This window comes from Lissotriton helveticus, chromosome 4_1, assembly GCF_964261635.1.
Source record: "Lissotriton helveticus chromosome 4_1, aLisHel1.1, whole genome shotgun sequence".
Lineage (NCBI taxonomy): Eukaryota > Metazoa > Chordata > Amphibia > Caudata > Salamandridae > Lissotriton > Lissotriton helveticus.
In genome coordinates, this window is record NC_136063.1 from 1,654,613,726 (window position 1) to 1,654,628,143 (window position 14,418).

The 14,418-nt window shown below is 45.3% G+C and overlaps 1 protein-coding gene across 3 annotated transcripts in view; it reads left to right on the top strand.

The window, feature by feature from the left end:
• The window catches only part of UBP1 (upstream binding protein 1), a 550,328-nt gene extending 536,982 nt beyond the window's left edge, over nt 1-13,346 (top strand). For 2 of the 3 annotated variants that reach the window (XM_078688332.1, XM_078688330.1), the window contains 2 exons: nt 386-437; nt 12,980-13,346. In XM_078688332.1, coding sequence (XP_078544458.1) covers nt 386-437; nt 12,980-13,017 — 90 coding nt within the window. In that variant the 3' untranslated portion in view covers nt 13,018-13,346. The remainder of the gene's footprint in view (nt 1-385; nt 438-12,979) is intronic. The other variant, XM_078688331.1, reaches the window with a different exon arrangement.
• The last annotated feature ends 1,072 nt before the right edge of the window (nt 13,347-14,418 follow it).

The window sequence follows — 14,418 nt, forward strand, 5'->3', positions numbered from 1 at the left end:
ATCGCGAACACTTTACTACATTGACCAGAGTCCTTAGGGGCGACACCGCCGGTGTGTGAGTAGTGTGCGACCCCAGCCCCATTTGTAAATGAAAAGTTGTATTTTCTTTCTTTGTGAACTAAATTAAATCTGTCATAATTCCTGCAATTGTGTGATGAAGGCTTGTTTCTGTATTCTTGTGTATTGTTTTGAGGGGTAAATCTTTTGAATTGCTTGAGTTGCATTCCCTGGTTTCAATTAATGATTCAGTGAGTGGGCCTAGATTCCAGTAGTCATTCAGTGGGGGTCCTGGAATTCTAGTAATGATTAAGTGGGAGTCCACAGAAGTCAAAAGGCTAAGAAGCGCTGCAATAGATCTCTTTTAATGTGTATTCTTTCCTTGTAGATGGTTCAAAACTTTGAAGAAGAAAGCAGTTTCCTAATCTCCACAGTAAAAGGTACATTTAACAGTACAATTCTTAAGAATATTTCAAAAGAGCAGAGGCTGCTTTGCAACATCATATTTTAGGATGTGAGCACCATGTGAAAGGGTATAACAATAGTTTATATATGAATTTGTAAATTAAATATTTTGTGGATGGCAAAACAGGGCTTATAAAAGATGTGAAAATTCACAGTGACATAGCCTAGATGATAAAGATTGAGAATGCAACACAACTGTTGTTGAATGTATATCATATTTCAGATTATTTACTTTATTCCTTAACAGATTCAAAAGTATCGAATTTTCTTGAGCAGCCTATAATAGCCCTTTTCAATTAAGAAAACATAATTGTAGCAAGATGTGTATGTTTCCAGATGAAGTGCAATTGAAATAGATCCATTAAAAACACCCAAGAAAGGCGTTAAAAAGAATTACATGTTACACATGAAACAATCCTCTTAGTGAACTTCACGCTTCTATGGCAACTTGGACTCAGTGCCCCATTGCCCTGTACTACAGTCTGGATAAAAGAAGCAAAATGGTTTTTATCTCATATCAAAAAGTTATTAAACTGAACTCCCCCCAGCCTGGACTTTTGTGGGCTTAGACAACATGGAGTAGATTAAGCTGGACTTCAAGGAGGTTGAATTTTCAGAACAAATGAACAAAGCCTCTGAAAGGCATGAAGAGACAGGATGTGCAAAGTGAAGCTGATAAACTTAAGAATTGATTCTCAATATGCACATCATTTAAACCAAACAAGGGCTGTGATAGATGTGATGGATAGCTGGCAGCTCTTTAATCATAAACAGGAGCTGTGAGATCTGCCAAGCAGAGTCTTCTGTGTGGACATTGATCAAGAATCCTATACTCATCTTGCACCACACACTTGCCACACTGCGTGGCAATAGAGGATCAACTTCCAACCACCCTGAAAGTAGGTCTGGCTAAGCTCAAAGAGTCCCAGCTAAAGGTAGCTAGGATGCGTTCATGAGATCCAGCTTACATTTTGAAGATCAGAATAGAAGCAGTTAGGTTAAAAAGTTACTTGAACTGGAAATAGATATAAAAGTGCATTCTTTTTCAGAGGGCCATGAGTAGTTAATACCATGTGTGATGCACCCAGGATCCGTTTAATGAAGTTCTCTCTTCTTAAAGTAGCTCTGGAATTGCAGGTCATTTGAAAGGCCTGTCTAGGTTGGCCTGTGTAAAATTAGCATTACTAGGTAGAACTGCTAAGGAAACGGGTCGGCACTTTGGGTTCTTTTGTCATAAGAACACACACCGAAGATGTTTTCTTAGCTCTTGGGCTCTGGCCCAATGTAAGAGCAAAATATCTCAGAGGCTTCTTGGGCGGACACTAGGAGGCAGTAGCAAGGGCAGATCCTGTATCGCTTCTTACTTTCTGAAGGATTCTGGGTGCTCCATGCTGAATCTCATTACCCTCAGCATTTCCTTTCAACTACTTCAAAGAATCTTGTACTTGCCGGTCCTCCATTAAGAAAGGGCCTCCCATGCTTCTTAAGCTTGACTTTTTAATGTGTCTACAATATACGATTTGGCACACAAAAGGATTGTGTCATCCTGTCTCATCACAAAATAACTTTGACCTTGAATGTAACGGCATTGCACATTGATGATCAGGTCACATTTATGTGCAGTATTGTCATATTCACTAATATATGCATTCTTATAAAGCGTTCTCAATCGAGGGTATCAATGCGCAGTACATACAATCAACTGAAGTAAAAAAAATCAACATAACAAAAGAACATCTGTATTACAGCAAACGATAAATAAATGTGCTGGTAATTACTTACTGTGGTTAATATTCCAGTCAGGTGTGGGTGAAGTGAAACATCGGGAAAAGGCATTGAAGTGATCAAAAGAGGAGAGTGGGTAAAGGGGGTAGATATAGCAAGAGCAGAGAAAAAACTGGGAGGTGATGTTAGAAAAGTCAGTGGATGCCAGGTGACATAGTAAGGCTTTATATATATATCCCATTCTTTGGGTATAATCATTAAATAACCCCCACCACTGGCCATATGGACCTTAGTTCATTGACAAAGAGAAATAAGGACGATCATCTACGTAACAATTAATCATTCAAGACTTTTAATACAGTCAAGAAAGAGAATCGGTGTGAATTTAAAGTTTTTAGTTTCAATCCATCATGTACCTCAATTTTTATTCAGTAACAATTAATCTATTATGTATTAGTACTAGAAATGAGCACAGTCCAGTATTTGATATTTCAATATGAGGTAACATAATATATTAGAATAATAGCAATCATTGTTATATTATAGCAAGCATGATCCATAATGAAAATTCCCTAATCTAAATTGATTTGGAATAATAGGGGAAAAGGGTGTGAGTTCAGATACCCAATGAAGAGTTCTGATAAGAGGATCAATGTACAAGCATAAAGCCTTCGAATATCAGACTGGAAAATATCCACAGTCACAAATCAGCAAACTTAAAGGAAATAGGCTAAATAACCTCTCCTGTAGAGAAGTCTAAAAAACTCAGAGAAGAGTGCCCTGCCAGACTGCAGTGAATCCAGCCAGCTACTCTAGGAAAACACAACACACAATTTACTAAGTTGCAATATAATTTTCTTTCTTCTGCTTACTCCTCCAACAGAATATCAGAAAACTCCTGGTAATTAGTAAACTTCCCATGTGAACATGCTGGTACAATAGACTTTCAGACATTAGTCCTTGGAAAGTTATGTCATTGGTATTTTGCATTCCAGACTATTTCTCATGAATCATGTTTCATGTTGCCTCCTCTCTTTGTGAGAACTCACTATCAGTTGTCAAATGTAAGAAATGCCTATTCATGAGCTAACAGAAAGCTTCGGGAAAACACAAGTAATAGGAAAATATTTTGCAAAAACAACTATTCATGGTTAAAAACAAGCCTTTCAGTGTTGATACATTATTTTTCAGTCAAGATGGCATCGACAGTTAGGCTAACTTTAACCAGCAGTTTTATTTATTTGCAGGCCTATAAAATGTAAGAAGGATTACCTATTACAGATTTTGCATTTAGCTTATGCTTTTATTTACACAGATGGTTTGCACAGTATTCACAGAAACCTTTTGTTAGCAAATAAAATTCTCGTCAATAGTATCCCCACTCTGCTGGTTAAAAAACCATTGCAACTTTTTTCTCACAAATGAATCCAACTGCATTTTCCTTTTTATTTTTCATGGTTTCAATTTTCTTTAATTTTGTATAATCTTTACTCTTTCTCTCTTACATTTCTAAATCTCCTCTGATTTGTCTTTCGTTATTCTTTTTCCTTGTTATATTGCATCTAAGTCCTTTATACAACGTGTATACACATATCACACAGATAACATTGATTCTCCAATATTGGGGTGTCTTTCATAGATTCACATGCCTGAATCATTCCCCGTCGTCGGAGTGGGAGTCCCACGGTACATAAAAAAGCAATAATTTGTATATAAGAAAACCAAAACCCTTGGTAATACCAACCAGGAAGTAAAGTAGCCCTAAGCTACAATGGAAAAAACTTCCACACTCATGACTATACTAGTCATTTTGTATAGACCAAACTACAGCCAATCAGGCGCCAGCACCCACTAGAATGCTCTCCCCAGAGACTCCGGCTCTCAGATTTTCTACCGCACGTCGTGTGAAAGGGAGTTTCCCTGAGCTCTGCTCAGTACTTCTCAACCTGACTGGTTTTTCTCCTATTTTTGGAATGTCTTCAAAATCTCTCTTCAGACCATGTGAGTCTTGTGGAAAGATTAGGCTTTTTAAAGAAGGTCCCCACAAAAATTGCATTTATTGCCTATATCCAGACCATGAGGTAAAGGATTGTAAGATCTGCAGGACCTTTCCTCAGAAGACCCTGAGAGACAGAGACGGTCGTCTTCTACTATGGTTGCAGAAGATTAAGGACCAAGATGATCCTCTATCTGAGGTAGGAGGTTTGGCTTTGGGGTCTTCTATAACTTCCAGAGAGAGAAAGATTGAGGAAGAGGTATCTTCTCCTAGGGCTAAGGTGTTAAAAAAAGCTAAGGATTCTAGCTTGCCTTCCTCTTCTACCGCAAAAAAGGCTTCTCCACCTTCTAAATCTGGACCTAAAACGCCCCCGAAAAAGTCTGCTAAGTCTTTGCCATCTAAAAGACTGTCAGAGAAAAAATTACCTCAGAAAAAGACCTTGTCGACGACCTCATCGTCGACGGCTGCTCCGTCGACGGATCCCGTCTACAGTATTTCCTCCACGTTGACTGTTACTTTCTCTTCGCCAATGCCTCAGATGGTGATGTCGTCGGCTTCTTCACCGTCGACGATGGTCTTGGTTTCAGTGAGACCCATCGACGAAGGTTAGCCCATCGACGAAAGTCATCCCGTCGACGAGGGACCCGTCGACGGCAGCTTTGCCGTCGACGACCACACCATCGAGGAGAAGTCCATCATCGTCGACAACGGCTTCGTCGTTGAAGATTTCACCGTCGTCGTCAAGTTCCTCGTCAACGAAAGGTCTACCGCCGTCGACAGCTTCGTCGTCAACGAAGTCAACATCGTCATCAAAGGCTTCGACGAAACTAACCTTGTCGTTTACAACATCGTCAACATTGAAAGCCCCGTCGACGAAGCATGCAATATTTCCGTCGACGATACCGTCGACGGTGGGTCCGTCGACGCCTCTTTTGTCATCATGTACGGATCTGCAGGTTTGGTCCGCTGCTCCGCCTGCTGCCTCTTTTATTTCACCGTCGACGGGGGCTTCATTATTACAAAGAAGAGGCTCTACTCTACCGCCTCTTTCACCCTAAAGTTGCCTGAACAGCTTCTGGATTCAGAGGAAGATGACAATCAGGAGCAATCTGATGAGGACGACAATTTCCGAGCGGCCAGAAGTCCGTCAGAACTATTAATAAAGACGCAGGAGGATGATCATGACGAGGAAGAGTTTTTTCCTGCACCAGTTGCTCAAGCCCCTGCAGCAGTACCAACAGCACAGATGCCATTAAACCTTCTTACAAATGTTAAATGACTATTACCGCCGGTTCCCTCCGTCTGAGTCGGCAAAAGTGAAAAAGGCACAGTGTGTACTTCATTCAAAAGACATAATGCAAAGCCAGGCAATGTTCAATACACTCAGTTAAAAATCAGAAAACCTGAAAATAAAGTTCATAGAGTTTGTCAAAGAATGTTAAGAAAAATCAGATCTTTGCAAGTACTGGGAAAATGTTTTACACATGATAGCTCTAGTGAAAACCTTGGTACATGCTAATCGATAAGTTAATTGGGAGTTGCTTGTGAAGAGGGTGGAGTCACTGATCACTGTGTTTTGCGAATTCGATTGTATAAACTGCCTGAGATATGGGTCCTGGTATTTGGAAACAGTGAAGAAGCTAGAGGTGGAAAAACCCTACAGCTACAGAAAATCCATCCAAAGACATTTTCTGTCAAAGACAGAGAGGGAAAGTTCAATGCTGTGTCTCCAGATGTGAAACTGGAACAGATGATCCAGAGATCACAGAAATGCTCCAAGGGTATTGTTGGTCAAACACGTAAAAATGAGTATATTGCTCAGTGGCAGCTAGTTTGCCATGAAGTCCTTTCTATTTGCAATGTTTTCAGAGAGATGACAAATTCAAAATTAATGGACTATCGTGAAAGTTTCTCACAACAAACTTGTAGGAAAGACAGGGGAACATTTTAATAAGCCTTCTTCATTTCATAAAGCAGCAAGGAAACCCCATTCAAATGACTGAGCCAGTCAAGTACACAACTTCGTGACCAAACAATATGTGGATAATGATATAAATACATGTCTACTGGATGTCCTGGAACATGGATCAAAACTATATGCAGAACTGAAGAAGGAAAGATTTGTATTGTAAAAGAAAAAGCTGTTTGACATAATCACTAAAGCTAAACCTTCACGCTTTAATTGCCATAGTACGAGTTGTATCCAACCAGAAACTACAAAATAGGTTACAAAAAAAAAGCTTTCACACGCACATAAAGAGATGGATGGAGCAAAAGAAAGGGGTGAATTTATCAAGGGCATTATGTTGCATGATCTTCCAACAAACGCATTATTTGAGGAAGATGCTGCAACTAAACCAATAAAGTACAAGCTCATACAAGAGCTCGAAGAAAAAGCTTTTACCTGAAGAATTTCAATTGAAAAAGGTGTCCTCATTGAAAATTGTTGTTGTTTTGAAAGATGTCACAATTACGAATGGTCAAGATTTTATCCATGCAAAACTTAGGAGAGGTCATTTAGGCAGTTCTACAGATATCGAAGTCAGTGTGCTCCTTGCAAGAACTGCACATTGTCTTTGACAGTTATCTTGAACTATCTGTCAAAGAATGTGAGAGAATCAGACAAATGTCTACAAATGGAACATTGGCCTTGCCTGCATCAAAACTTCGACACCTATGCCTGTGCAATTTGATAAATTCTGGTATCAACATCGAACACGATGAACTTGGAGATGTTAACTCACCAAAACATTGCTGATGCTTCAGTGAACACTGAATTTCCAATTATTGCAAGTGAAATGATTGTCAATGAGGAGTTGGTGCCTGCATAAATATATTTAAATGGTATGGGCCATATTGTTCAAGAACTGAACAGCAAATTGGAGGAAGCTGACCTTTGTGTTGAGCCACATGTTGAGTGGGCTGTTGGAAAAGGTTACAATCAAGTCATTGTACTGTCAAATGACACAGATGTTATTATTATGCTTCTTAGATTTGTTGCAATGTTCATAAGTCAAAGATTGTCAGAGTTATGGATACATTATGAAAACGGTGAGGAAAGACACCTAATCCCACTTCATATTCTGTTCAAAAAAATTGACCCGGAGATGCCCAGTGTTCTATTCAAGGCACATATTCTTACGGGTGATGACAAAATTGGAATAAAGGTTGGAGCTTTAACTGCTGAACCTGTGAAGTTTCTAAAAGGATTTTCTGAGACAGAAGAAGAATGTGATTTCAAAGATGTAGAAAAATACCTTGTTTCTGTGTGGAAAAAGAGTTCGGACTCATTTGACGTTTTTCGGTACAGTGAGTTCAAGAGATGAGTCATATTAAGTGACCTTCCACCGATGTCAGTTTCTGTGTGTGAACACATTAAAAGAGCTTTCTGCTTGATCAGAAAATGTGTAAATGTTTTGAAGCATGCATATGTAAAGAAAGATCAGTGTGAATTTGGTTGGGAACATATTTATGGGGTGGTAAACCTACGATGCATGTAAAACCTGAGCTGCAAAAAGATGTCCCTGTCAGTTATGATCTTCTCAAATGTTCAACATTCTGCAAATGTACCATGAGCGATTGCTTAAACAAATAAATAAAGTGAACTATGAAAATGTGTCTAAAAAAGGAGTGATAAACATTATTTTTTTTTCATAGTCAAATCATAAACATTATGGGTTTAATTTCTATATATGTCTCTTCTTTGTCTATTATAGCCACCATTTTGGAAAATGCAGAAGGGTTGCTCTGGGGAGTTATTTTCTGTCTCTATAACAGTACTTGACCCTTTTGAAACCAAAATGAAGTATATATGAAGTATATAGGTGTCATGGTTCCTGAAATACATTCACCATTTTTTAAACTGTCGTCCATAAAAATGAAGCCCAGGTCAGCAATGTCTACCCAAGCTAAATTACTTCTCCAGTGATCCAAAAACACAAATCCGAAAGAAACACGTTAGTGTTAGATTCCTTACCTTAGAATATCCCCAGGCGTCAGACTGGATCCGGAAAGTTTTCATCAGCAGTACTCTTGCGCGACGCTAGGCGTCGTCTGCGGCTCCGCGTCCGTCGTCGGCATCGTGAACGCCAGGATGACGTCATCGGAGTACCTAGACGCCGCCCTCGCGCACTGATGTCAGTTCTTCTTTTTTCCACTCCAGCAAGCGCAGATCCGGGAAGAGCAGTAATCTAGTCATTTTTTGACTAACTTTTTTGATCTCTTTTGATCACTTTTCGAGTCGACTTTGACTCGCGGTGCCGATAGGGATGCCTGGTTTTAAACCTTACGAGGCCTGTCACAGCCTGATGTCGGTGACCGACCCCCACCGTCGGTGCCTTTACTGCCTCGAGGCCGACCATGGTGACAAGTCGTGCCCCGACTGCCGGGCCTTGACCTCGAAGGCTAGGCGGGAGCGGTCCCGTAAGCTGCTCGAGATCTGGCAGTCGGCTCCGCGCGCTCGAGATCCCGGTCAAGGAGGAAGTCGAGGGACCGATTGCGGAGCCGCAGTCATCGCTGCTCGTCGAGTTACCACCACTCGGGCTCCAAGTCCTCCGGTAAGTCGAGGCATTCGAAAAAGAAGTCGAAAAGGCGTCATCACTCTTCCGACTCCCCCCGACGCTCGCGCGACGCGGCCGGGGGCTCGGGCGACACCGCCCGCACGGCTCTGCCGGAGCCGCAAGTGCCGCGTCCAGCTCTATACCCGCCGGTCCCTGGGCTGCACGTGACGCCGGAGGAGATACATGCTTTCCTCATGGCCATGAGGTCTCACTTCCCTCCGTCGGAACCTGTCGAGGCGCCTTCAGGCACTGCGGGTCCGACTGGGAGCCCCAGCGGGCCGGCGGCTCTGGCCCTGGCGCTGTCGGGTTCTTCGGCGCCGCCGTCGACTCTGATCCCGGCGCCGCAGGGCCTCACAGAATCCAAACCTGGATACGGGTCGTCGCCAGTCGACCTCACGACTCCTCCGTTGGCGCCGACCCCGAGGGTGTCGCTCCCAGTGCCATTTTCGGACGACACCGGCCCCAGTTTCAGCCCCGGTCCGGGTGCGACGCTGGAGCGGCGCCGTCTCCGAAGTTGATGGGTGAGCAATTCACCTACGACCCAGCTCCATCATTTTTGCCTGGTTTCCAGGAGATGGATGACGAGGAGGACTGGGAGGGGTCTGAGGACCCTCTGGCACAGCAGTGGTAGTTAAGCCAGGCCTGGGCAGAAGAGCTGGGGGAGGCCAGTGGTCTGGACACTTCACCCGACACTGGATTCGTCTCTCCTCCCTCTGTGGCTTCGGAGGAGGGGGCTACTTATAGCGTGGTGTTGAACAGGGCGGCCAAGGCCTTGGCTCTTGAGCTCCCTGTCACGGCCGTGATGACTAACCTCCTCACTGAGGTGCTCAAACCACAGGCAAGCTCCTCGGAGCCTCTACTGCAGTTTAACGAGGCCCTCACCGACGTTCTGATGGGCACCTGGTCCAAGCCCTCTACAGGCCTACCTGTGGATCGGAAGGTGGCCTGACGCCACCGCCCGGCTCCGGGTGACCCCTGCTCTCTGTCCGTTCACCCCACCCCCGAGAGCCTGGTGATCCAGGCCTCTACGTCCCAAACTGCATTCCAGACCGCTCCTCCGGATTGGGAATCCAAAAGGAATGATCAGTTTGGAATGAAAGTTTGGGGCTGTGGTCTGTCAACACCGCCTGCCTTTTTGGCCGTTACACCCACTCTCTGTGGGATACGGTTGCGGACGTGCTGCCACAGTGTCTGGAGGAGGCCCGGACACGGCTCGCCCAAGCTCTGGCGGAGGGGCGGGATGCAGCACGGTACTCAATTAGATGTGGACTTGACACCAAGGACTCGCTGGGCAGAGCGATATTCACTACAGTGGCGATTCGTCGCTATGCCTGGCTGAGGTCTGCCAACTTCTCGGGGGATGTCCAGGCCACGCTCATGGACATGCCCTTCGATGGCCGTCGCCTTTTTGGCGACAAAGCGGACAGTGCACTAGAACGTTTTAAAGACTCCAGGGCTACGGCCAAGTCCTTGGGCCTAGGCCAGCGGCAGCAAACTTCCGCTTTTCGCCCCTTTCGTGGCCAAGGAAGGGGCGCCCCCACACGTCCAGCCAGCCACAGGCCGCAGAACCAGTCTCAATGCGGACGTGGTTACCGCCGTGGCGGTGCCGGGGGACAACGGCAGGGTCAGTCCACATCCGCTCCCCCCAGCATCTGCCTCTAAGCCTTCCTAGTTCGGCATGTCAGGCCCATTCGACGCCAGTGGGGGGCATGGTTCGCCATCACCTCCTCCACTGGCGTACCATCACGTCAGACAGGTGGGTGCTGCAAATCGTCCGAAGGGGCTACTCCCTTCGAGGCGACCCCTCCTGCCATGCCACCGCAGTACCACCGCATGTCGGGGGATCACTTGCAACTTCTGCAGGAGGAAGTTATGGCCCTCTTGGCCAAGGGGGCCATCGAGCGCGTTCCTGGGCCAGAAGTAGGACGTGGTTGCTATTCCCACTACTTTGTGGTTCCCAAGAAGGGCAAAGGAGGCCTACGCCCTATCTTGGACCTCCTGAGTGTTAACGGCTGCCTCCGGAAGGAGAAGTTCAAGATGCTGACTTTGGCTCAGGTCCTAGCTGCCCTAGATCCTGGAGACTGGATGGTAGCGTTGGACTTGCAGGACGCGTAATTCCACATCACCGTCCTGCCGGTGCACTTTAGGCCTCAGCAGTGCTCCTCGGGTGTTCACGACAGTGATGGCGGTGGTCCCAGCTCATCTGCGCAGATCAGGGGTTTCGGTCTTCCCCTATCTCGACGACTGGATGTTGAATGTGGGCTCGCCCCAGACAGTCGTCTCCCACCTCCAGACTACGGCCGACCTCATGCACCAGCTGGGGTTCTCCATCAATGTGCCGAAGTCACACCTGTGTCCCTCTCAGAAGCTCCTCTTCTTCGGAGCGGTTCTGGGCTCTGTACAGTTTCGGGTTCATCCTCCCAACAGCGGGTTTGGGATATTCTTTCGGCCTTTATCCCGGGTCTCGGTCAGGTTGACGTTACGGCTTCTGGGGCTGATGGCCTCCTGCACCCTGCTGGTGCATCACGTCAGCTGGCGGATGTGGGCTCTGCAGTGGGACCTGATGTTTCAGTGGGCTCAACATCAGGGCAACCTGTCCAACCACGTCCTGATCTCGGAGGGCACAGCAAGACAGTTGCAGTGGTGGCTCACGGACTGCGATTGGGTCAGCAGCAGATCCCTCTCCCTACCGGAGCGCGTAGTAGTGACAAATGCGTCCCTCCTGGGTTGGGGGGGGGAGGCACATGGGAGAGGCGGAGATCAGAGGCCTCTAGTCTCCGGCGGAGTCCCAGCTCCATATCAACCTTCTAGAGCTGCGGGCGATCCAGCATGCACTGAAGGCATTCCTTCCCTCTGTCCAGGGAAGTGTAGTGCAGGTGTTCACGGACAACACCACCGCCATGTGGTATTGCAACAAATAGGGCGGGGTGGGGTCGTGGACCATTTGTCAGGAGGCTCTGCGCCTCTGGACATGGCTGGAACATCAGGGCATCACCCTGGTGGTTCAACACCTGGCAGGTTCCCTGAACGCCAGGGTGGACAAACTCAGTGGCCGGTGCATGAAGGATCACGAATGGCGTCTAAACTCGGACGTGGCGCAGGGTCTCTTTCAGCAGTGGGGAGAGCCTTGGTTAGATCTATTCGCCACCGAAGAGAACGCGCAATGTTATCAGTTCTGCGCGTTGGAATTTCCAAGGCGGCACTCGCTCTGCACTACTGCCTGGACAGCCAAGTCCGGAGAGATGGCTTTTTCGGCCGTTCCGTTCTCCAGGACTTTCTGGTGTGATCTTGGTTCGCAGACCCACCACCGGGGTTGATATTGCTGGGGTATCTATTCTAAGGTAAGGAATCTAAGACTAACATGTTTCTTTCAGATGCACAAGTTACTTACCTTCGGTAACGATATATCTGTAAGAAACATTAGTTAGTGTTAGATTCCTTACCACCCCACCGATCCTCCCCGTTCTGCGAACTGATATCTAGGGTTAAGGACATCCCTTTCATGTCCCTAGTTTCATGGCACCAGTGTCGATTTCGATCATGGCTCTGCGTTCCTGGCGCGGACAGCTATGTACAGAACTGACGTCAGCGCGCGAGGGCGGCGTCTAAGTACTCCGACGACATCATCCCGGCGATCACGACGCCGACGACGGATGCGGAGCTGCAGACGACGCCTAGCGACGCGCAGGGGTACTGCTGACGAAAACTTTCCGGATCCAGTCTGACGCCTAAGGATATTCTAAGGTAAGGAATCTAACACTAACTAATGTTTCTTACAGATATATTTTTACCGAAGGTAAGTAACTTGTGCATCAAAAATTAAAATCTCTGAACAACAATTTTTAGGGAAATATATATGGGGCCAGGACTATTGGTTCATGGTAAAATGCTTCTTTTCCAGTCACAAATGCCTCGATTCTGCGAATCGGGCCGTTTGCAACCGAAAAAAACATAGATACGTCTGGCCCTAAGTCTAGGAACTTTCCTACAAGTTCTTGTTTTAGGGCGGGGAAAAGCAAATGTCTCGAAAAAGAAGGAAGAATGGAGCGCTGTGAGTCAACTGAGGATGACTGTCAAAAGGCAAGATCGCCCATCAAGCTTATTGCGAGCCCATAGGCATGTACAAGGGGTGTGTAACACGATGCAGAGAGGCGTCAGGGGTATATAGGTCTGTGATCAGCAGAAAGTAATAGCAAACAATGCTGTGCCTATCTGATCTTTATTTTTTCCCTTCCAGCTGAGAATGCCCACGGAATACATCTAATACTGAAGTAAACACAGAATTTCTAATCTGAACTAACATCACAACGAAAGTGGAGTATTATTTCAACTGTGTGATGAAGTACATCCTACTGTTTTAAGGATTCAACATCACCATATATAATGTTTCATATTGAAAATACAAAATGATATTTATGATGGATTATTTTAAAGATTAATTTCCTCCTCAGCACTGCTACAGCTGTTTAGAAGGTGTACTTCCTTCTTTGCGCTAACACTGCTGTACTTCCTACAAGGTGTAATATCATCCATATAGGCCACCTTTACAATAGGAACCAAAACAAGGTGGTTATGGACAATAAATTAACGACTTTGCTTTTTCACTCTCTATTCAAAGGTTGATTTAAAGATATTTGTGAGCTATTTGATCAATTACCATGTGATGGCTGCATTATTTTAATGTTATGTGGCGGTCCGGGCATGGGGTGAGAAGGCCAGCAGTTTTCATTCAGTATGGAGGCAAGTGCATTGTGAAATGATGGTGTCTGCGAAACACACTGTTTGGGATGCTGAAGGTGATTTAGCCAATCCCACGGCTTAAAATGCAGGGATTAACTGCTGTCCTTTTCACATCGTACGAAGGTCAGTAAACGTGTTGGACTGGGACATAAAGCAGGCAGGTGAGTTGGTGTGTGTTTGCATATAGAGGTAAGAGTGGAAAGGGGATAGCAGCCCTATTGTCTACATGTTCCCAAATGTTAATGCTATCCATTGCCATTTCCATATATAGGTATGTTATGCAAAATGGGGATCAGAATCAGATCAAAACAAGAAGTCCTGGTTGATGATAATGTAAATGCAAATGTGTTGAGTGTAGTGCGAAAATCAGCCAAAGGGAACGATGTGCATTGGCAGTAACAAAAATGTAATTAGCCTTTAGGGTCTGCTTAGGACTGTTTGCCTATGGGACTTTCTTCAAAGTCCAATTTCTTTTCTATTGATTTTAGTTGCAGCATCATCTTTAGGTACATTATGTGAAATAGGACCGACCCTCAATCCCTTTAGTAGTCATCCAGAATATGTCCTTTTTATCCTCAGGGAACTCTGGTCTCCAAAGATCCACTTTCTGTTGTGGGCAATGCCATCTGCATTGTCTGGAACCGTGCCCCTGTGGCCTAAAGCTGCAGATGAGCTTGTTCGTATAACAAACTGTGAGGGGTCACATGCCACAGGTGCACTGGCCCCCACCCGTTTGTGAGAGTGGTACCTACAGACACACCATGATGTGAAAAGTGACCAGAGCTGAAGACATAGGTAGTACTACTCACAGACCTGCCACTGGATTTCATAAATAGATTTTGGACCTATTTCAATGTTGGTGAGGCCCGCCACTAAGTCAAGTTGTTGTCACATTGGTGCACATTTAATTATGATGAATACATTGTCCTTCAGATA